The 23,828-nt window shown below is 39.1% G+C and overlaps 3 protein-coding genes across 3 annotated transcripts in view; all 3 read left to right on the top strand.

The window, feature by feature from the left end:
- The window catches only part of LOC109476613 (protein kinase C-binding protein NELL2-like), a 65,783-nt gene extending 56,410 nt beyond the window's left edge, over window positions 1-9,373 (top strand). The window contains exons 12-20 of the mRNA XM_019777604.1: window positions 327-464; window positions 1,470-1,592; window positions 2,087-2,182; window positions 3,267-3,407; window positions 3,987-4,180; window positions 4,600-4,770; window positions 5,261-5,346; window positions 5,979-6,114; window positions 7,119-9,373. Of these exons, the coding sequence (XP_019633163.1) occupies window positions 327-464; window positions 1,470-1,592; window positions 2,087-2,182; window positions 3,267-3,407; window positions 3,987-4,180; window positions 4,600-4,770; window positions 5,261-5,346; window positions 5,979-6,114; window positions 7,119-7,160 (1,127 nt within the window). The 3' untranslated portion in view covers window positions 7,161-9,373. The remainder of the gene's footprint in view (window positions 1-326; window positions 465-1,469; window positions 1,593-2,086; window positions 2,183-3,266; window positions 3,408-3,986; window positions 4,181-4,599; window positions 4,771-5,260; window positions 5,347-5,978; window positions 6,115-7,118) is intronic.
- A 1,141-nt stretch (window positions 9,374-10,514) lies between these two features.
- Window positions 10,515-17,629, top strand: LOC109476602. The gene is given in 8 exon segments (XM_019777594.1): window positions 10,515-10,616; window positions 11,178-11,231; window positions 11,746-12,951; window positions 13,178-13,273; window positions 13,530-14,042; window positions 14,236-14,400; window positions 15,265-16,649; window positions 16,651-17,629. Coding segments are annotated over 7 exon segments (3,555 nt in total). The 5' UTR covers window positions 10,515-10,616; window positions 11,178-11,227; the 3' UTR covers window positions 16,837-17,629.
- Window positions 17,630-20,876: 3,247 nt separating this feature from the next.
- The window catches only part of LOC109476607 (tetratricopeptide repeat protein 28-like), a 29,035-nt gene continuing 26,083 nt past the window's right edge, over window positions 20,877-23,828 (top strand). The window contains exon 1 of the mRNA XM_019777598.1: window positions 20,877-21,078. Coding sequence (XP_019633157.1) covers window positions 20,904-21,078 — 175 coding nt within the window. The 5' untranslated portion in view covers window positions 20,877-20,903. The remainder of the gene's footprint in view (window positions 21,079-23,828) is intronic.

The following is a 23,828-nucleotide window of genomic DNA, read 5'->3' as shown; positions in this document are numbered from 1 at the left end:
AGCTTTTGTCCTATCTATCAATGCAGTGTTTGATTAAAAGTTCAAAATTTTATTACTTTAAATTTTTAACCCAGTCCTTTTTTTGTTTGACTTCATGGCTCATATTGTAGTCTTTTGGGCTATAATAGGATGCCTAGACCTGTTTTTATTTTTATTTTTTTCGCCCTGTCGCTTCATATTTTTTCTGAAAAAATCCGAGAACCAACAAATTAAATTGGTGTGGCCTCAGCAGGGAAAAGATAAAAGCCTTGTTAAACATTAGTTCAATCATCAAAAGACATAACCTGATTTCTAAGTACTAATTGTTTCATATTGTACCATTACAGATGTGGATGAGTGTGCCTCCATCGGCAGTCCCTATAGCCACAAGTGTGGTGACAACACTCGCTGTATGAACCTGCCAGGGTCCTACATCTGTGAATGTCTGCCTGGATACAAGCGGCTCACTGAACACAAGTGCACAGGTTTGTCACACAACAACCAAAGTATTTTTTTTTTCAAACTTCATTAATATTCACAATGTTACATTAAAAAGAGATACATAGTTGACATACATGTACAATCGTGTGGGATGATACATAAAAATCAAGGACAGTTTTTTTTTAAGGTAACGTTATCTGGGGATTGTCTATATATAATAATATCACATAAAATGTTCCCATTGTTCATTATGTTCTATTTCTATAATTTGATTTAGTCTGTGCTTGAAAATTGAGAGTTATGGTTTACAGTTTGTTATGAAACATGTATATATACAATACTTAGCGGTAAGAAGACAGTGTGCAAGTGCACTAACATGGCGAGGGTTGTCAATTATACAACCAAAGTATGAATAGCAAAGTTTTTTGATCACAACCACTTATTTTTCACAAGCCGACGTCATCTTCATCAGGGCAATTCTGAAGATGACAGACGGTCATCGAAACGTCGGCTTGTGAAAAATAAATGGTTGTGAAAGAACTTTGCTATTCATTCGTTTACCAACCTGATGAAATTATTTACGGAAACAACCAAAGTAGTCCTACATTAAAAAGTTTGCTGTAAATGTCTCGGAAGTAAAAAGAGAGTACAACATGGTGTATTTTGTATGGTCCGAGATACCAGCCCAACCGCAGATGGCGATCTGACAAGCAGAAGTTGTATTGAATTTCTTTTTTATGTCGTACCCACCTGAGAAAGCACACATTTTAATGCAACATGTGCATGTCGCAATGCAAGTTTCATTTATTCTCTGGAAAACCATGGGATATACATGTACATGTAGGTAGAAGATTGTGGGATACTGTTTAGTACAGTCCAGTCCAAAACATCCATATCTAATATTATCAAAGCTCAGGTATGACATAAAAGCCTGTACAGAAGGAGAAGAATAGAAAAGTCTATCGAAAACATAAGGTTGAAATAATTAGTCTCACGGTCTTCCTGGAATGCCAACATGTGTGTAATTTCAAGTGTGATTTTCTCCTCAGACCAGAATGAATGTGCCCTGGGCCTGCACCACTGCCACCAAAACGCCCAGTGTGAAAACACGATGGGTAGTTACATTTGTCGCTGTAACCCTGGCTTTGAGGGCACCGGGATGGCCTGCACACGTAAGTAGTACAATTCTCAAACTTTTAAGCACTAGTACTGACTGTATATGCCTGTAGGGAGAAGAGAAATTTTTATAACAACAGCAACTTGTTAAAACAAGTTGCAGGTTCAACATCTCAGGACAGTGTGTACAGAGTATGCAGGCATAGGGCTAGGTGGTCTTGTTGCTAGGGTTGTGACTTTGAAACTCTTGGGTTCGAATCTCTAGCAGGCCCCAATTTTTTCCCTTTAGCAGAAAGGCACTAGCTCCTGTTGGGTTTGTAAATGTGGAGTAGCACTGTCAGAACGTACTTACTGAAAAGGGTAAGGTACTTTCCCTGTGTGGGTTACTTTACAGTCTGGTTTTACGCAGCTTGTACTTACTGTACTAAACTGATGTGTTTTGCCCTAAGGCAGTTTACCAGTTATGTAAAAAAAATGTAATATATGCAGCAATGACAGAATTTCCTTCCACTGTCTGTTCAAAATGCCTATTTTTCTTGTTATCCCTCAGCGAAGTGCACTACTCCCTGTGAGAATGGAGGACTGTGTATTGCGCCTGATTACTGCAGTTGTCCCACAGGATTCACTGGAGACGCCTGCGAAACAGGTAAGCAACTACTGCCATCTTCCTCGATTGCAGTTATATGTAGGCGCTGACTGTGATTGCTGCAGTTGGTAGATGACTGCGACATGATTATCACATGATCGTCACATGATAATGGCAAACTCTGCTCCTGATTGGTGGAACTGTCACATGATCATGGCATGATTACTGGCCTTAACGATAATTGCGTAGATTTCCTTAACGTAATGGCTGTGATTGCTGTAGTTTTCTTAAATTGTACAAAAGTACTTTTATGATTGATACGTGATAACAGACAAAAGTATTAGGGAAGATTTGGAGTTGTTAGTCAGAATGACCCATTTGAAGACCCTGGATTGTATCCATCACTATCAATACTCAATTCTCTGGATGTGAATAGGTATATTACCTATAGTAATATAGTTCATGGCTATGGGGTAACTTATCATTAAGTTTCCATCCGTGCAACTCATCACTTTAAATGGCCACAGATTTTAACAGGAAATCAAAGATCTTATACTTTCTTGAAGTATTTAGACTTTTTGTGAATTTCTTGTTTCATTATTTTCTTGTGAATTGAAAGAAAAAAATTCTGATTCTGTCAATGCATTTTCCCACTGGCACCCATAAGGCAAGAGACATGCAAAAATGTAAAGTAGGAAATTGGAGACAAGAAATAAGATACCTTTGATCACCTATTCTGGGACCTTTGACCTAACTTCCTGTCTGTGTTCCTGACAGACACACCAACAACAATACCTCCATGAATTTCATGGAGGTAATAAAGATACTATGACAGCCCACAGCCACAGACTTGATGCCAAAGTGACAAATTCTGTAGAAGTCATCAACTCACGACTATATTCATCTTTACCATTATAACAAACCAGCTCTAACTACTCATACTGCCAACTACATTTATAAGATTACCAGAAAGCGAGAGGAAGTTAAAAGTACTTGTGTACTATAGCAGTTTTATTATCAACATTGATGTACTTTGTCAATATGTGACCTGTCTTTAGCCCAGTGGGGCAAAATGTACAATAAAGGTCTTCATTCTTCTTCTTAATTATAATTGGCTTTACGAAACCAAACTTGTTTTCCTCAGACATAGACGAGTGTGCGGCAGGGAACCCGTGTCCTGACCACTCAGACTGTGTGAACCTGCCCGGCTGGTATTTCTGCCAGTGTAAGCCTGGCTACAAGAGCAAGAGGAACGAGAACAGGATGCAGATTGGGGCATGTGAAGGTGAGCTGTTTCAAGAAAACAATTGATTTCCATACAAACACTTGTTAAATTAATTCTGGATTTTACCTCATTCAGTATCAATCATTATACATACATATCTTATATTAGGATTTTCATACAAAGGAATTGTCAGTTCTGACCCCTTCATCTTATTTAGAGTCAATCACATGATTGTGTATTGTATCATATCATATACTAGTACTTTCCGGGCACTATCACCAAAGCCATCCATTCTAGAAGTAATATTAGATTTGCCACAACATTGTTGATAGTTTTTGAATGGTGATGTTTCTCTTGACCTTAAAAGTAATTCTGCAGTCCAAATGCTCCTCTCTGCCCTTACTAGAACACTATAATGATAAATTACCTTTTTTTGTTTATGGCCTGTCCTTGGTGCTGATATATGCTTTGTTGTTGTATGAAAACTTTCCGCTGTTCCTAATGTTAAATTCTGGGCAGTTGAGGTGAGACAATAGGCTTTTTAGCATTTAACCTTCTCCCTGCTGCCAACCCCCATAACTGAAAGAGAATATTGGTAGCTAAGTGTGCTAAAGGTTAATTTGAAATTTCTGTACTCAGACATTGACGAGTGTTGGACTGGTGATCACAACTGTCCCTCCACCACGGACTGTATCAACATTGGCGGCTCCTACAAGTGTAAGTGTATCGACCCAGCCACGTGCTCGGGCAGCTGCATATACGAGGACAGCGAATACAGGAACGGGGAGACCTGGAGACCAGATGGGGACCGCTGTGGGACATGCACCTGTCAGGTCAGTGTCGCATGATCGTCACATGATCGTCACATGATTTTCACATGGATGCTACTCCTGTCTGAGTCAATATTTACATGATGTCAATACCCTCCTCATACCAGTATCATCACATGATAATCACATGTAGCACATCTCTCATCTAAGAATGTGTTTGCATATTTAAGGATAACATCCTGTCTATAGTTTTCAATTTTTTGTTGAAAAAAGACACAACATTTGTTGCCACAAGCAAAGTTCTGATGCAATGTAGACCAAAAACATCCAACGAAACCTTGGGTTTTGCTCAGACACAGTACCTTAAAATCAGGCAAATCACATGATTGTCACTTGTTGAGACTTTGGCATGGCTACCGCTTGTTCCTAAGGTGCACAATTTTAGGACTCTGTGATGTGACATTGTCTGTTTGACACAACAGGACAGTATTGTGACCTGCCGAGAGGACTCCTGTAACTGTGAGGACAAGAACACGGACATGTACTGCTGCCCGGAGTGTGATCGCACCATGAACTGTCTGCACCAGGACCAGACGATGGTGTACAACAGCAGTGACACCTGGATGTACCAGTGTCAGATCTGCAAGTGCGTGGTAAGTGGAGATCACAAGTTTATTTCTAGATCATCAAATAATCATATTACATGTTGTACTTAATTTATTAATGTCATCATCATCATCATCATCATCATAGCTTGTCGCCAATCCACTCCAGCCAGTTCTGCGCTGCTTCATTGGCCTCCTGGAGATCTGTGTCTGTGCAGGTAGGACCAAGCCTGCAACTGTGCATCAGGTGCTGAATGGTCTGGGGGTCCATTGCTGATATTAATGTACAATTAGATCAGTACCCATTCTTTGTCAAATACCAGTGCAGGGCTTGAAATACTGGGTGCATATGCACCTCAATGTAGGTAAAATTGGGGCTGTGCAGGTATTTTTTATGTCTTCCGGCATTGGTCCATGTACTGGATTGAGCAACAGCCAGGCTAGTAACTGGCATGATATGGAAGACACCATGTTATATGTTTGTGTGCATGTGAGAATGATGTTATGCTGTAACTGTTGTTCCTTTTTGTGTTGACAGAAGGGAGAGATAGACTGCTCCCCCCTGACGTGTCCGGAGCTCTCCTGTAAGCACACCTACATACCTGAGGGGGAGTGCTGCCCAAGGTGAGGTCTTCATGACACCGTGAACATGTGTTTCCATTGTATTACTGAGCATATTAGAGAAGAAGAAGGGCTTACATCGTATTACTGAGCATATCAGAGAAGAAGAAGGGCTTACATAGGGGGAAGCAAAACAGAGACTCGCATCAGAACTGAGATGCTTTAGGCGCAAAAATAAGAATAAGTACAGGGTGTAGATGAAGTACTTCATGGTCTTTTAAGACCGACGAATGTCTGCTACTACTGAGCATATTGCTCATATGTTTCAACCTTTAAACAGTTCACCTCCTTTTCCCCAACTGCTATGAAAATTTGAATTCCCAAATATAAAGTGGGTAGAGTGCTCACCTTGCATTTGGTAGGTCGTGAGTTCGATCCCTGGCCAAGTCATACCAAAGACTTTAAAAATGGTACATACTGCTTTCTCATTTGAGATGGAGAATGGGAGTTAAACACACACCACTACCAGTGGACTATCCCCCTGCTGTGATGACACAATTGTGTGGCCCAAGGCTACAGAAACTGAGATGGGCAACGCCATATGCAACCATGCTAATGGTTAATTTTAACCTGGAAAGTAAAAGCATCACTTTTTCCAGTTGTAACAATGATTATGTTTTTGACCCTTGACCTAGGTGTGACCCTTGCTTCCTGCCCACCAACGAGGTGACCTCTGACCTCCTGCAGACCTGCATGCACAATGGTATAGTGTACGCTGCCAGCACTAACTGGGCACCCAAGGATGAGCCGTGCACACGTTGTGAGTGCAAGGTCAGTGACTTCTCTCATTCTCTGGCAGATATCTAAGGTACCTTTTTCATAAAAGTAGTAGTAAATGGTTTATTGATAAAAACATGGGACAAATTGGCCTTGCAGTATACACTGAATTGCGCCAAATTTTACAATCCACATACTCAGTAAAACTAACACGGTAGGCTATTATGGTACATATACAAGTAATGTTCAATATTGTCGACATGGTTTTCCATACTATAACTATAATGTGGTGGTTCAACATCAAGACATCAGTACATGTAGATCTATGGCAGGTAGCTCTCTGACAGCCTGGAATCCATCCAAGTCTAGCTCTGGTTCATTTCGAAGATTGGTTCCATGTAGAATAGTCTGGCTCTGTCCCCAGTTAAACATTTAATCCTTTCGTCCTGCAGTAAAGCATGAATCAAATATTTTGCAGAAGCAGCGTGATAGGATTTGAACTTCTGAATGCCTGTTTGAACCCTGTTACCATGCCATTACAAGGACCATGAAACTTCGAGTCAATGCAAAGTCTCTGCTATGTCTTAGGCAAATATCTAAATGCTGATTGCTTCTGTGATAGGTTTTTCTTCAAGGAAGCGATTAAAGGAGCAAACAGAGGTAGAAACGGATGGATATCAAGCTAGTTTTGAAAACTATGAAAAGTTGGAAATTTGAATTAAGTTGATCATATCTACATTAATTATAGTAAGTTTCATTATTGTTATTTTCCCATTTGCAATTATGATACTTGGTGTTTTTGTTACATTTCACCCATAATAGTATGGGAGAAATGTATTGTTTTCCCTCATGTTTCTCCTCCTCCTGCCATTTCTTTAAAGGGATTCATCTCTGCCATTTTTCAGCTGAATGATCCGAAATTTGGCATGAAGGTAGAGTGGGCAAATATCCCCAGACGTTTTTTTTTCATTTTTTTTAAACAGGCCTTTAAAATGGTTTTTATTCAACTTTTTTTTCTTGAAAAATACTGACGGACTGCTCCATTGTCTTTCCTGCAGGGGGGTCGTGCGTGCTGCCACGTCACTGATGGCTGTAGATAAAGTACATGTAGAGGAAGCATCGCTGAAGGGCCATGTTACAGGGTGGGGCAAAAGTTTGGCCACTCTCCCCTGCAGACACAACAAATTAACAACTCTCTGCTGTAGCCCCATAGTCAAGACAAACTCCATGTAACCCAGAGGACAAAGCTGACTGGCTTGATTGCATTCCAGAACTTTTGTACCACCCTGTATTTGATAGAGAATGGGTTAAGTACCGGTAATGAGAATTTTAAAAATTCTTCTATATTTTTTTTCTTTCAATGAGTTACGTGACCTTTTCTGTAAAGCGTTCTTAACTTTTTTTTTTCACTTTTTAACGGAGGAAATCTTCTGAAACTGTTGTTGAAACTTTTGTATGAAGATTTGAAAAATTGAAGGATTGTAAAGGAGTATGATTTCAATTCGAAACAGCATCAAGATCTTTCTTGAAGGTATTTCTTGAAGGATTTTTGATCTGTTTCACTGGATAAAAGTTTTGGGATGAGATTACAACATAAAAATACTGGACAATGTATAGAAATTCCAGCCTACTTGTACATATATTCTAGGTTGGACCTTGGGAAAATGGTATCTATGCAGCTTATTTATCAGTCTGTACGATAGTTAGTGCCTATGAAGAACTAGTATGGTACAGTGGACAGTGGTGTATCGACTTGTATAGCCACCATTTTAAATGCATTTTAGACTAGAATTGACCTAAATTAATATTGCTTTGTGAAGGAAAAGAAGAAGAATACACCCAAATTTCTACTAATGACCAAGAAGTACAGTAAAATCATTGGTCATTAATTTTTCTATTAGATACTCGGTCATGGAATCATTCAGTATGAACCAGAGTGTTGTATTCAGACAAACAATGGACTTTGCTAGTGTGTATCAAACTGGGTTGTTGTACAAAAATATGTTGATTGGCGGGTACTGATCAATTGTTGCATGTTTGTGCGACAGAAAAAGGAAGAGTATTTGATATTGGCACAACTTTGTACTGGCAGAAGTAGGGGTTGTCACTTGTGGTATGTAAAATGCTAGGATGTAATTTAGACAGTGTCGTGTTGAAGGAAATTTAGATTTTGACAATGGCTTTGGGATCGTGTGGGACTATATGAGGAGTAAACATGTATCTTCAATATCAGCAAGCACTTGACAGACAAAATTCACTACTTGTGTAATTCACAGGCATTCAATTAATAGTAAAATTATTTCTAGTTACTGTTATATCATTTTACATTTTGACGCAATGGTTTAAATGCCAATAGGAAGTGAAGGACTGGTCCTATGATAGTATTTATGAAATATATTTATGAAACTTTGCTATAGGTATTGTACCTACTTTTGAATCGTTTACAATTACATAGTATACATTACATGGACAACTACAATGAACAAACAGCATATATTGTACTGCTACCATTTGGTTTCTAAGCTACGTAATCAGAGTCAAATACATTTTGTCATATATATATACATGATGTAGTAGTAGCAATAGCTTCCAGTACATATTACTGTTGCATAATCTTCAGTGCCAATTTTAAAACTTTATTTTTATAACCTTCAAAAGACAAGCCATATGTATTTTAGCATGCTATTTATTTTGTAAAAGTTACCACTGGGAGAGAATAACAATTATTATTATGTGCAAGAAAAGTGTATCTGTGAGAAATTGTAATGTACATGTATGGAGAAAGACCATAGGTACATGCAAGGACATTATATAATGTCCTTGGTACATGTAAAATGTACATGTATGGAAAAAGGACTTAGCTATGTCTGTAAGCCTTGGCAGCAAAGTTTTCAACTACGGTAGTAACATCTGTAGGCCTTAAAATTCCTGTAAACGTCTAAGGTAGAAAATGAATTTTACAATCTATGGCATTTTGTGGTGCTCGAAAACTGCCTAGATTTTTTGCATTTACTGTGTTGAATACTTGTATGTTTTGCCATTGAACACGTATAATAACAGATCGTAGCTTCAAATGATTTGCAATTTACATGAAAAATAAGCTGAGACCTCTTAGAATTATAAATTTCCCAGAATTGCCAAGAATTTAAATTGTCTCCACACTAGCCCCATGGAAGGTGACATGTACATAGATACTCGAATTGTTGACAAATGTTGAAATGGTGTCATTTTGTGTGTGAAGGACACTTGTACCCACAGAACTTGTGCATGTGAATAATGGCTCCCACAATATATTAAATTGCTCACAGTGGCATATTGGATGGTCGTCATTTTTGTCACCTCATGAATACTTGAGAGTATATCTACATAGAAACCAGACAATATGAAATATACCTAAAGCCTTGGTCACAACCCGCCGTGCGTGCTGTCTACGTGCAAAAACGTGGGCAAACGTAGGGCATCCGTGCGTGGTGAGTACCGCCTCCGTACGGAATCCTACAGATTTGGGAGCACGCAGACACGCCGTAGTACATGTAAAACTTTTTCTACGTGCGGTCTACGGATTCACCACCCGTGCGTGCGAGTACGATCAACGCGCGTGCCCCGTACGTGCCGTGTGGAAAAAGCATGTGCGAGTACGGCCTACTTACGGTAAAGTTGCAATCGCGACAGAGATCGTACGTTGTAAGCACGTACAAATCACCACTTGCGCAACGAACGATGCACGCAACCGCTCACGGCCAATTTTGACTGAAACAAATAAACGACCTCATTACACTTTGAACTATTTAGACACTGGCTATCTTTCAGTGGCACAGATCTAGTAATTATTCATAACTCGAATCATCAATTACTACCAATTGGTAGGACTGCCACAAGCGCAAACATACACAAGCTAGTCAAATCACTCAACCAGCTAATGTTTTGTGCTGTGCAATCCACCGTGCATTGACTTATTGTTTACATTGGCAGTGTGGCTTGGGGGCAAACCAAATCAAACGTATCTGAGAACCTTCTAATCCACTACCCACACACTGCTTATTACAGTACTGTAAGTTTTACTGAATATTGCAATGGAACTACATGTAAGATGTAATAAGAAGTACAACCCTTACTGAGAAGCTACCATGATATCTTAGGTCATGACCTCCAGGAACAAGAATGAGAGGTTAAAAAATTTTGGCACCCCTGCAATTCTTTGTGGTACGCCCCATGACTAGGTGTAACTGACCTTGCACTGGTGTAAGTTAGGGGATCTCCAAGTGGTGCGACCTTGAAAAATATTGTCATGTTGAATAACTTTTGCCATTCCCTGAAGTAAAACTAATCATAAATATGAGGAAAAAGTTCAGCAGCAAAAAAATTCACTAACATTTGGACAGAAGTAACTATCGGAAAGATAGAGAACATTTTCATTAAGATCGGCCAATGAGAAGGACTGTAACAAGTCTCACTTTTCAGGTGCACTTTGACCTTAAGCCAGAGACGCTACCTTTACCTGGCCCCCTGATGGGTTGGGATCATGGACAAGGGCATGATTTTTGAGTCTACCACAGGTGAGTTTGGTTCTTGACTGTAACAACATGAAAGAAGACATTCTTGTGTCACTATCTAACGTTACAACAGTAATTTCCATAAAAAGTTGAAAGTTAATCTTTGTTGAGTTGCTAACTTTCTGCATGGCTACCAAACATTTTACTTCCTGGTACAAAAAAAATCACTGCAGCAAAAGTCAACACCACAAAGAAACCTAAGTTTACGTTTCGAAGAACCTGTTATAGTTTTATCCTCACATCAATTTCTTAAAATAAGTATAATAAATTGTGTCGTGGCCACATAATGCTTTTGTTTTTTTCATGTTGTAGTGATGTGAACTAAGTAAATGTGTTAGGACTGCTCCACCCACGCATACCAAGGCAGACCAAGGCCACGCACCAGTAATTAAATAAGAACCCAGATGTTAGACTTAGCCCTCCTACAAACCTGTCACTGTATACATGAACACCGTAGAGTACAGTCATGAAAACTCCTCCAGTGTGAGATTCATTATTGAGTATTCTTGAGTGTTGGAGAGAACCCAGAACACTACACATGTAATATTTTGTTTTTCTCTCCAGCAGCAGATGGAGACAGTGCGAAAGTCGACAGATGAAGCACCAAGATAAACATGGGTAGGTCAATTATTTCTGGCACATACATGTACATTGTTTTGAATACAAAAGGAGTGGTATGAAAGTATACTGCTTTAACTGTTTTGCTGCTGTATCCTTCTAAAGCAGCAAACTTTCTACCTCCATTGTACATTGTATTGCTGAGTTTTTGTGTTGTGATATTATTGCTTATTAATTGATATGTGCAGTCATCATTAACTGCTGACGTAGTACATGTATGACAGCATTATTCCATTAAAGAAAAGAGTCTTGTGATGCCCGAAAGTGCAGAAAACCAGCACGTAAACTACCCATTTTCCCAATTGGCTGAATTCCATGTAAACATTTCAGCATTAAATTGCTTTTACATTTACACAATTCACACATAGTGATGTTACATACTTATGTAACAAGCATGAAATTCCCATCATTTACCATGTCTAAGTAATAATCATTATATGGCATTTTCATGGAGGTAATAATTTGAAGTGAATCACTTACAACATGGGAAACTTATTCTTCTATTTCACTTCAGCAGAGTCCAGCTCAGTTCTCCTTGTGTGTGATCAGTATGCCACATCTAAAGAAGACGACGTTTCCACCATGAACCGACAGGTGGTTCAAATCCTGACAGGAGCAGGGAGGAAAGTGTACTGTCTGGTGTTGGAGGATACAGAGGAGGACAGAAAGTGTGCTGAGGCTGATGGAGTGGAGCTCATCCTCCCAACCTGCAAAGAAGGAGACACAAGAAAACATTGTCTGGATTGGCTGACCTTTGACCACCACATCCGCTATCCCAGACTCCCACAGGATATAGGGTGGATTGTGGGCCATGCTGATGTCACTAGCCGAGCAGCAGCAACTATCATGGAAGAGCGTTTTCCCCAAGCAAGCATCAGTATTGTCACCCAGACTATACCTGAAGACACAGAGAAGTACAAGGAAGAGGAGAAGGCCATGGGCATTGGGAAGAAGGAAGACTCTATCAGACAAGATGCAGAGAAGGCAAAAACTCTGTTTTCTGTCGGACACAGAACACATGGCCACCTCACAAACAGTATTCGTGCAATTCCCAAAGACAAGAGGCCAGTTCACAAACTCTTTCTTCCAGAACCATCCAAGATATTTCAGGAAACCACAGTTGAGTATGTAGAGAGCAGGGAGAAAGTTGTTCTGTTGATCAGTAGGGTTAAAGAAGTAGGGAAGCTGAAAGGTCTTGACTTTGTAGCAAAGTCCTTGGCAAGGGTGGCAAAGAGAAGTCACGAAAGAATCCAGCTGCGGATTCGTGGTGTCAGTGAAGAGGAGTATCAGGCCAGTATGAACAGTCTCCAAACCAGCATCAACTCAGGAAAACTGATCCCCACACTTCTCCCACACGGCACCCAGGAAGACATCTGCCGAGACATGCAGCAGGCCCACCTGGTTCTCATGCCCTCCCGCACAGAACCCTTTGGTCTGGTTGGTCTGGAGGCCATGGCAGCTGGCGTACCAGTCCTCATATCTGACCAATCAGGACTTGCAACCTTAGTCAATGAGGTCGTACCAGAATTCCACCACTCTGTACTTGCCATCACAGGTAATGATTCTACAGATGTCACACATTGGGCAAATCAGATTGAGAATGTTCTGAGGATGTCTAAAGCCGAGTTCAGTAGGGCTGCAGAACTGAAGAAAAGACTCCTGGAGTCCAGATACTGGGAAGAGTCTCATCGGTGCTTCCTCCAGGCATGCGGAGGGTCAGGTGAGAAACTGTCAATTTGTTTAATCTAGTGTCTATGGTATGTAGTGTACCTTCTACCTGCAACTCAATTTGATTTTTAGTCTACAAAAATAGCTCTAGAAAAACCTCAAATGTATGTTATTATATATTATAAGATACAAGGGATCGTTCATATCCTGAACAATCAGTTGTGTCAAATTGTGATTTTATGTCCTCTACCTTTGCTGAAAATTTGAACTGTGTTCAGGTACTGAGGCACATCAGCCTGCACAAGTCCAGAAGAGAAAGAGAGAGAGAGATGGGACTGAGGACACCAATGGGGACAGGAAAGCATTGAAGTTTGGTAAGATTAAAGGCATTACATTTGACAGAAAGGAAAACATATTAAGTCAAATCGCTTCAAGAAACTTTTTTTTTGCTCCAAGAATCTATTTGCACAAAATACAGGGGTAGAAACTTATGTTGCATGATTACATCTTTGATATATACAATGGTACACGAGTAAAGGGAAGAGAAACAGATTCTGAAACGAAACAAGAAATTTAACTCATCATATTGAGTAGAATACCATCCATGCAAAACTTTGTCTTTTTTTTCAGATCAGCAAGTAAAGTTGTCCATAACAGTGGCAGACAGTATTTCCTCGGAAGGAAAAAGAATTCTCCTCAGTAAGTTAGAAGTTATGATCACAGAAGATGTACAGAGTGAGGCAGTGTTCAATGAAAGAATGGAGATGTATAAACAGCTGAAGTCTGAAGTGAAAGATAACACTATTAGTGAAGAAGGAAAGAAGACCCTTTTAAACATTATAAACAAGCTATTCACAAGAACTGTGTTGCATGATCAGCAAAGGTTCAAAGAGACAATGAAAAGACTTCACATGTTAAAGGCTGAAATAAGGGAGCTATGTGAGGGATGTGTTCTCTGTAAGCTAAGGTTCTACCATAGGGACAGTCAGGTAGAGTTTGTGTCAGCTTGTAGAGATGGAACCCTGTCAGCCATCCTGACTGAGGAGTACATCAGCCAGGAGTTGGTGGAGATATGTGGAGGGATGCCACTCCATGTGCACATTGAGGTTGATGAGGAAGACTTTCAGAGGGGAGCAGACTTAGGTAAGAGATGAATTTTAAGTTTATCAGCTTTGTCAAACCTTTGCCATCACAACTTCTCAGAATGTGCTGTTGACATTCTACTGCCTCTCAATTGCCATTATTCAATTATACTATATTGCCACATGCCTATTGTATATAATTCCCAATTATATGATATTTGAATGACAAGTTTATACCGGTGCCATTGTTACAGTAGCACCTGCCAAAGGTGATCAGCACAGATCCACAGGTGTGCAGGTTGAACAGGTGACATCACAGCTGGGCTTGCTGCACACTTCCATTCAACCTACTGGATATGGCACAGCTGCAAGCATCTTGTCTGAGGATGACAGGACATCTTCTGCTTTTAAGATTACAGGTAAATTTAAGTAAAGAACCTTCTGCATATGTGGGTTTTCTTTAATTAAAGAAAGGAACCAACATCATTATATACATCAGCTTTCACCAAACAAGTCAAAGTGGAGTTGAACTTCATACATGTATCTGCCAGTTCTCGGTGTAACAACATTTGGTCTGGGCATCCTCCTTAAAAAAAAAAGTCACCTGAGCACACAAATATGAGAGTTATTCTGAATGGACCAGAGTCTTATAGGAGGACTGTTACATTACTATCCCAATCCGATTTGATTTTTGCTGCCACTAGTTAATCCAATTAAATTCTGCCAAATTCACAGTGAGCATGATGGCTTGTGAAAAAAGTTCCTTTGAGAAGGCTAAAACAAATTTAAAGCAAACATTTAATAACGTACAATTCCATGTAGTTACAATAATAATGTATTGTTTGCTTCTTGAAAGAATCTTATATACAAGCCGTGGTGCCAGGATCTGAAATATAGCCATATTGCTTATCGTGATATCATTGTCAGCACTTACTTGGTCCAGGATTAATTGGCATCAGAAATCAAGAACTGCAAGGATGATTTATTTTTTATCCAAATGGCTTTGATCAATGAATAGTATCTATCATGTTTGACTATTTTTAGGAACTGTTGCATATTGTCTTTAAAGATGAGGGCATGGGCCAAAGCTATACAAGGTCTTGTGGTATTAAAAAATGGGATTCTTGATCTACAGAACTTTAAATTTGTTGATGCTTTTGTTGTTGCCTTTCTTATTGTCTTTGCACACTCCAACATTAACATGTCCATATAGAGGTTACCTGCGAACATTCCATGGTATGGTCTTAAGAGAATTATTTAATTAAATCTTTTTTTTCCTTCAGAGGATGAATATCCCCAAGTCAACTTGAATCTCATCCTTGCTGAACTGAACACATCTGCAGTAAAGAGAAACAAGTCGCAGCAGTTTGACCTGTACTGTCAGATAGGAGATTTCTACAGGACAAAACTACACAACTTACAGTCAGCTCTGCAGTATTACCAGAACATGTTGCAGTGTTCTCAGGAACTGTCAGAAGACACAAAACAAGCCAAGGCATACAGCAGACTTGGTCTAACCTATGGTATGTTAGGTAAGCAACAAGAGGCTATAAGATACCACGAGAGAGCATTAAGTATCCACAGAATTAAGTTAGAAAGATTTACTAATATTTGTGTAGCTTACAAAAACCTGGCCTCATCATTAGCACTGTCAGGTCAAGTGTTAGATGCAAAAATTAACTATGAATCAGCCTTGGCTGTTGCCATGGAGACAGGAAACAAGACTGAACAGATGGACATTTACTGTGAGCTGGGTGATTTACACAGGGAACAGCTACATGAACCACAGGAATCACACAAGTACTACACAAAGATGTTGGCACTAGCCAGGGACTTGGGGAGGAAGGACAAGAAGAGTCAGGCTTACAACAGACTTGGACTGGCCCATTATGACATGGGGGAGCATGGAAAAAGTTTGGAGTGGAACAAGAAGAACCTGAAGATGAGCCAAGAAAGTGGAGACAAGATTGGACAGATAACAGCACATAAAAACATAGCTGTTTCCTACAAGGCACTGGGTAAACTGGACCTGGCCAGATCTCACTATCAATCAGCAATGACCATCGCCATGGAGACAGGAAACAAGACTGAACAGATGGACATTCACTGTAAGCTGGGTGATTTACACAGGGAACAGCTACATGAACCACAGGAATCACACAAGTACTACACAGAGATGTTGGCACTAGCCAGGGACTTGGGGAGGAAGGAAGAGGAGGGGCTGGCTTACAACAGACTTGGACTGGCCCATTATGACATGGGGGAGCATGAGGAAAGTTTGGAGTGGTACAAGAAGAACCTGAAGATGAGACAAGAAAGTGGAGACAAGACTCAACAGATAACAGTAAATCAATGTCTAGCTGCTTCCTACAAGGTACTGGGTAAACTGGACCTGGCCAGATCTCACTATCAATCAGCAATGACCATCGCCATGGAGACAGGAAACAAGACTGAACAGATGGACATTTACTGTAAGCTGGGTGATTTACACAGGAAACAGCTACATGAACCACAGGAATCACACAAGTACTACACAGAGATGTTGGCACTAGCCAGGGACTTGGGGAGGAAGAAAGACGAAGGGAATGCTTACAACAGACTTGGACTGGCCCATTATGACATGGGGGAGCATGAGGAAAGTTTGGAGTGGAACAAGAAGTACCTGAAGAATGAGACAAGAGACTGGAGACAAGACTGGACAGATAACAGCACATCAAAACATTGCTGATTCCTACATGGCACTGGGTAAACTGGACCTGGCCAGATCTCACTATAAAACAGCAATGACCATCGCCATGGAGACAGGAAACAAACAGCAACAGGAGGACATTTCCAAGGAGCTGGCTAATCTGTAACAATACAGAACTGGTAACAACTTTACAGTACAAGACAATAAAACTGTATAAAGTAAAATGACTAAACTTGTTTAATGACAATATACAGGTCAATATACTATTTACTAGTACGGTATTTCAAAAATGGAAGCTGCTTTAATTTTGCAGTAAATTTACAAGTCACCAGAAACAGCATTTTGCTGTTTATATGTACATATTGTAAATGCTATCTGTATTGCTGTGGTATCTGGGACACAATATCATGTTGAACCTATACTACCTCACCTTTGTTGTAAATAACACATCAGGATAGACCTTAACAATACTGTTAAAGAGAAAAGGTAAACGGTATTCTCAAGATTCAGACACTGTACTACATGTATGTAGAATTGATTATAAAACAAAAGAAACTCCAGTCCACAAGTCAAAAGATGACATATATTGATATTCATCATCAAGGTTGACAAAAGAGGTTACGGTACACAAAAACAGATGTAAAACAAAATTAATTGGATCCTGGCTGCTTACAATGTAGTGAGATATGACATGGCTTTAGAAAAGAGTAGAGCACACATGCTGTATTAAACAAGATCTGACATTTCTTTCTAGAATTCAATGAAATTTTCAATAATTTACACTCTAAACTGCATCAGAGTCTCCCATTGGTGTCTGTTTACCTTTTATTATAGAAATTCTTATTGACAAGTTGATCAATATGGTTGATAAATTTATCAATATCGTTGATCTTAAATTCGATGTTATTTCAGCACCAAGGACAGGGTTGGGTACTCTAACAACTAGAAAAAAGTACCAAACAAAACTATGACATGGGCAGTACAAATCTAAGCTTAATGCAGGCATTTTGGGAACTTATAAGTAAAGGTCCTTTTGTTGATTTTCACCCAAAGAATATCCCCAGATTTGTTGTCAATTCTGAGAACAGAGCTCCTATGTTCTCTCCTAAACATGGATAACTTTAACTACTGTTAAAGTAGCATATATTTATATTATCCCAATGATAAAATGGCTATTACTTTGTGTTTTTTAAAAAGTTGTGACCATTGAGGGCTAATGAATTAGAATGAAATGGTACGCTAGATGTCTCCGTTGTACTGTCCATTATACTGATGACCATTCCTACTGTACTTTCCAGTATACAATTAACGGTAAGAATGGAAGACGTTAAATAATAATGAGGACAGGTGTGAGCACAGATAACACAAACACACAGTCATGTGGTAACTCCAGACAGGTTACCTAGTACCAGCTGACTAACAGCTGAAACTCAAGTCAGAAAAACCAGTAGAGGCATTATAAAAATGTTTTCATGGCAACTAACATTACATTAATTTAAGGAAAAAGCGTATCATATAACTTATAGAATGGGAGTAACTTGCCCCAGGCAATAAATACATGTATAAGAACACAGACACACACACACACACACACACACACATACAAATACATGTATGCACCCATGCACCCATACATACATACATACAGTAACATGTGTACACATGATATACATGTGTGCATACACACACACACGTAAACTCATATATGTACACACACATGCATGCATACACCCACCAAACACACACACACACACACACAAACACATCTTGAAAGTGACTCTAAATAGTTAACATACTTCTCAATGTGAAAACCATTCCATGAGTCTACATAGCTACATTAATCTTTATGTAAGCAATACATCAATGGTGATGTAATGGCATTTCAGCACTAAGGAGAGAGACGTACTGTTCTGAAAAATGGGAAAGTACAAGAACAAACATTTCACAAAGAAAATGATCTGAAAACTTCCACTGTTAAGGGGTTTCCCACAGGAACAGGATTCATGAATCCATTTTTTTTTGTTAAGAACAGCTAAATTCATACCATCAAGTACTGTCAAACAGCTTAGAACACTGTGTGTTGGGGGTGGGGGCAACGATCAAGAAAATCCAAACATAGTGACCAGTTCGCAAGAATCTTACAAACTGTTCGCTGTGTTTGGATTTTTTTGATGACCAAGAAAATCAAGTTGAACATATCTTGCAAAAAACATACATGTACATGTATATACCACTGACAAAATCAGGCAGGAGGAACCGTTAAAATACAATTTGCTAATTTTGAGCACACTGCACTGTTTGTTATTTATATAATATTACTAACTTTGTAAAGATTTACTTGTTATATGTTCATACATGTAGGTATAACAATAAGTGAAGAGAAATTCTCACTTAAGCCTGGACACTACTGAGCACACAGATCTGGAGACCATAATATTGACTTAGCAAACACACAGAGTGCAGCTATCTGGTTAGTAAACTTGTGATCACATGACTAGTAAATATTTACTTCCCTCAAGTAGCCCTACCCAGCATTCCAATGCCACAGTACAGGCAAACATCACAAAGATGACAAAATGGCTGCCGCCAGAAGTTTGGACAATGTTAACTCTGACAAAGAAGGTAAGCAATTCTTTGTTTGCTTCCAAACCAAAAAGGCTGAATACAGCTTAACAATGGTTCAATAGAGATGAATTTTCCACAACAGAAATTATAGCAACAGTATGAAATGAAAGAAAATGTAGCATGGAGGTGAAAGTTCACTCAGTCTGGGAAAAGTTGGTGTTATCATTTTAGTAGTCTCAGACATGTTTATGTAGAATACAGAAGTAAGGTAACACCATTTATTTATCATGGACAGAAACAATGTCAGACCACAGCTACTTAGCAGTAAATATTTTATGATTTTATAGCAATAGAAATGTAAAACTGAAGTGTTTATTGTAACTGTTGTTTTTGAGGTCAAAGTCCTAATTTGCACACATTAACTGGAGCCAGCTAAGCTACAGTGTATTAAGGGATTCAGTGGGCCACAAAACACAGTATACAAAACTACACAAAACACAGTGTGCAAAGACTCCATTTTTCTCCTAAAATATTTGACAAAACCAAAAGAAATTTAAAATATTTTCCCTTCTGAAGAGGTTTTTAGACCAAGTCTTTCTTTCATGGTGGATCTATAATGAAACCCACTTCTCTATCACAGATCAGCCTGCTGTGTTGTTAGTCAATGATGAGTACAGTGCATCTAAATGTGAAGCCTCCTCCCTCGACCAACAAGTGGGAAAAACACTCAAGGAACATGTACCAGACATACCTGTGTTCTGTACAGTTTTACATGCAACAGAAGAGGACATACAGAATGCACAACAAGATGGAGTGGAACTGTTACTGCCTAAACTTGACCCAGATGACTCCAGAACTGATCCAACACTAGACTGGCTGACCTTTGACCACAACCTCAAATACCCACATCTTCCCCGAATGGTCAGGAGTATTGTGGGTCATACTGATGTTACAAGCAGGGCATCAGTGAAGATTAAAAAAGAACGATACCCACATGCAAACGTCATCCTCTTCACTGAGGATATACCAGAAGACACCGAGTACTACAAGGGAGATGAGAAGGCCATGGGCATTGGGAAGAAGGAAGACTCCATCCTTGAAGATGCACAAGAGGCTGATGTGGTCTTCTCTCTTGGAAACAAGATATTTGATCACTTTGAGAACCAGTTCAGAGCTATACCTGCCAGCAAGAGGCCCCAGCATGTCAAGTTTGTTCCAAGACCTTCTAAGATCTTTGAAGATGCAGAGGTTGAATACAAGGACACGGAGACAATGGTGGTCCTGTCCATTGGAAGGGTGAAGGGTGTGGAGAAGCTGAAGGGATATGATCTTACTGCTGAAACCCTGAGCACTGTTGCAGAGAAGATCAAAATCAAGTGGCATGTCATAGGATTCAATAAAGATGACTTTGAAGCAACCAAGGCCATCCTAGAGCACTGTAAGTCAGCAAACTTACAGGTAACCTTCCTCCCCTATGGCACACAGAAGGACATCTGTAAAGAGATGATGAAGGCTCACCTGGTCCTGATGCCTTCTCGTGCTGAACCGTTTGGACTGGTCGGCCTGGAGGCCATCGCAGCAGGCGTCCCTGTTCTTGTATCCAGCAAGTCTGGACTGGCAGACTTCATCCATGAACATGTAGATGAACTGCATCATTCCGTTGTTGACATGGATGGAAGTGATGAACGTGCCACTGTCAAACTCTTGGCTCAGAGCATTGAAAGAATGCTGAAACACAACAAAGCAGAGTTCAAAACAGCAGCAAGGGGCAAGCAGCAACTTCTGTCCACAAAGTACTGGGAAGAGTTCCATCTGCAGTTAATCAAAGCCTGTACAGATACAGGTAAATCGGTTTTTATACTTGTCAATAGAAACTGTTATTGGCTGACAAATAGACTTCTCAAAGATTCCCATCCCACTAGGCTAAGAAATTCATACAGCAGATTTAACTTTAATTTCAAATTATCATCATTCTTATGAACCAACATCTACACAGTCAGATATACATGTTGTATGTTGTACAAGTCAACTTTACATTGTATACTATTGATTATGAACACAACTGTATCTGTATCCAGGTAATGCTGAAGAGCAGCCTGTTCCAGTCCAGGTACAAAGTGTTGTTCAAAGTCAGGAGACAGAGGAAGGTACGGTTAACCATGAAAGTGTATGTAAGGTAAAAGGTAGTGTTTGTCGCCAAGATCTGTTATGTTGAAGTTCATATCTTATGAAATGAGGGTCATAGTATAGACCAGACCAACATGGAAATTTGACAGACCTCTCTTTTGCTTTCATTGATTTTCTATTACAGTCAAACCTGCCAAGGTGACCACCTCTTCAAGCTGGCCACCTGGCCATGGTGACTGCATTTTCTTGGTCCCAAAAATTTTAGTGCCACCCTCCCCACATGCATTCACCACAGAACTGAAGATGCTTACAGCATTAATTTTGACATTCTAACATATTGACTTGGAAACCATTTATGCCTGTTGTGAGGTGACCCTTTTCAAGGAGACCACCTGTCTAAGGTGACCATTTTCTTTGGTCCCCTGGGTGGCTGGCTTGGACATGACTGTAATTGCAGGACTGCACTTAAATATACAACATAGTGTATATTACCTGAGGTACCACCCTGACCACGGGTGGTATGGCCAAAGGGAGATCTGACCCACAGGAGGGCTAGTACAGAGAATGATGATGCAGAATACACCATGTTGTAAAATAATTATGGCTTCACAAACTGAAGACAAATTGTTTTTCCTCATGTTTCTTCTTCTGCCATTTCTTTAAATGGATGAAAGGAAATTTACACAGTCAAGCTTTTTCATGATGTGTAATATATTGAAATTAATAAAGAAACAACAGAAATATGATCTAACAAACTCTTGTGCCAAGTTATATATATATAGGGAGAGACATATAAACAAGGTCAGAGAAAATATTAAGTTGAACGTTTATTCAGGTGTCACTCAGCCTGCTAGAGCCCAGAAGAGAAAGAGAAGTTCAGCCTCTATTGGTGAGACTGAGGGCAGTAAAGCCTTAAAAACAGGTGAGCACATTGTTATATCCTTATACTAAAAGTTTTGAAGTAGACTTGTATTCAAGTATCAAGTTTACTATAAATAATAATTGTAACTTCATTTACATTTTCTTTCAATTTGATACATGTACAGATGAGAACAGAAGCAGGGAATCTGTGGAGCTAGGTAAGACTTATGGCAACATTTGTCAACAAAACAAACATCAAAAATCAGTTGACAGTAAGTCAGCAACCTCAGTATCTTTTCCAAGTAGCAGTTGATTGACTGAGTAGCAACAGTAATGTTACTTAATTTAGTGAGATACAATCATGTATTATCAACTTTTGTACAACTGTTCTATTCATGGAATACAGCTTGATTGCTAAATGACAACTACATAACTTAATGCATGTAATATGAAAAGGCTACTTTTAACCAGGAAAGATTGTGTCTTGGAACACATTTTAAAATGCTAAATTTCAACTTTTTATTATACATGGAATATTGTCATCTTAATTTTCCTTTTTTTCTGAATTCCTAACTTTACTTTTTTTACAGATCAGAAATTTAAGCTGTTTATAAGAACAAAAAGCACTATATTGCTGCGTGAGACAATTCTTCTTGATAAACCAAAAGACATGATTAAGAAAGATGTACAAACTGATGTATTCTATGAAAGAATGGAAAGATTCAGCCAGTTAGAATCTGAGGTAGAAACTGTAAAAGATGAGAGAATAAGTGAGAAAGGAAAGGAGACTATCCTGCAACAGAGGTGTTGCACAATCATGAAAGATTCATAAACACAATGCAAAGATTGGATAAACTAAAAGCTTAAATAAGGAAGATCTGTAAAGGATGTGTTCTCTGTGAGTTGAGGTTCCACTGTCTGATTTAGTGTCTATGCTATGCAACATAATAATTATGCCATGTTGATTTCTTTTACCTGCAAGTCAATTCTATTTTTAGTCCACAATAGCTAAAAGTACCTTTACCTTAAACACATCTGAAAAATCAGTTGTATCTAAACTTGCATTTTATAAATTTGTTGAAAATTTGGACCATGTTCAGGTACTGAGGCACATCAGCCTGCACAAGTCCAGAAGAGAAAGAGAGAGACAGATGAGGCTGAGGACACCAACGAAGACAGGAAAGCATTGAAGTTTGGTAAGATTTAAGGCAGGGCTCGAAATTCATTTTTAGGAATAGGTGCACCATTTTTTGGGTGCGCCATATAAGACAAAATAAATAGAATGTCAGCAACAACTACTTATGTTTCATTACTAAAGAAAAGTGCTATGACAATGATTTTATTATTTTTCTGACACTTAGATGTTCAGAATATATTGTACTTTACCTACCTAAACCTACAAAAATATTTGGGTGCAAAAATATTGGGTGTACAGCTCCAAATTTGGGCCAGTATTTCGAGGCCTGGAAGGCATTGCATTTGACAGAAAAGAAAAAAATTACTTGAATTGTTCAAAGAAACCTTTGCCTTCATTTGCACAAAAACAATAAAAGGGGTAGAAACTTTAGTAACTGTTGAATGATTTATCTTTATATATATATATAT

This window comes from Branchiostoma belcheri, unplaced genomic scaffold, assembly GCF_001625305.1.
Source record: "Branchiostoma belcheri isolate BF01 breed outbred unplaced genomic scaffold, Haploidv18h27 scaffold38, whole genome shotgun sequence".
In the NCBI taxonomy this organism is placed as follows: domain Eukaryota; kingdom Metazoa; phylum Chordata; class Leptocardii; order Amphioxiformes; family Branchiostomatidae; genus Branchiostoma; species Branchiostoma belcheri.
Note: the sequence above shows the minus strand (reverse complement) of the source record. Positions and strands in the feature narration are given on the sequence as shown.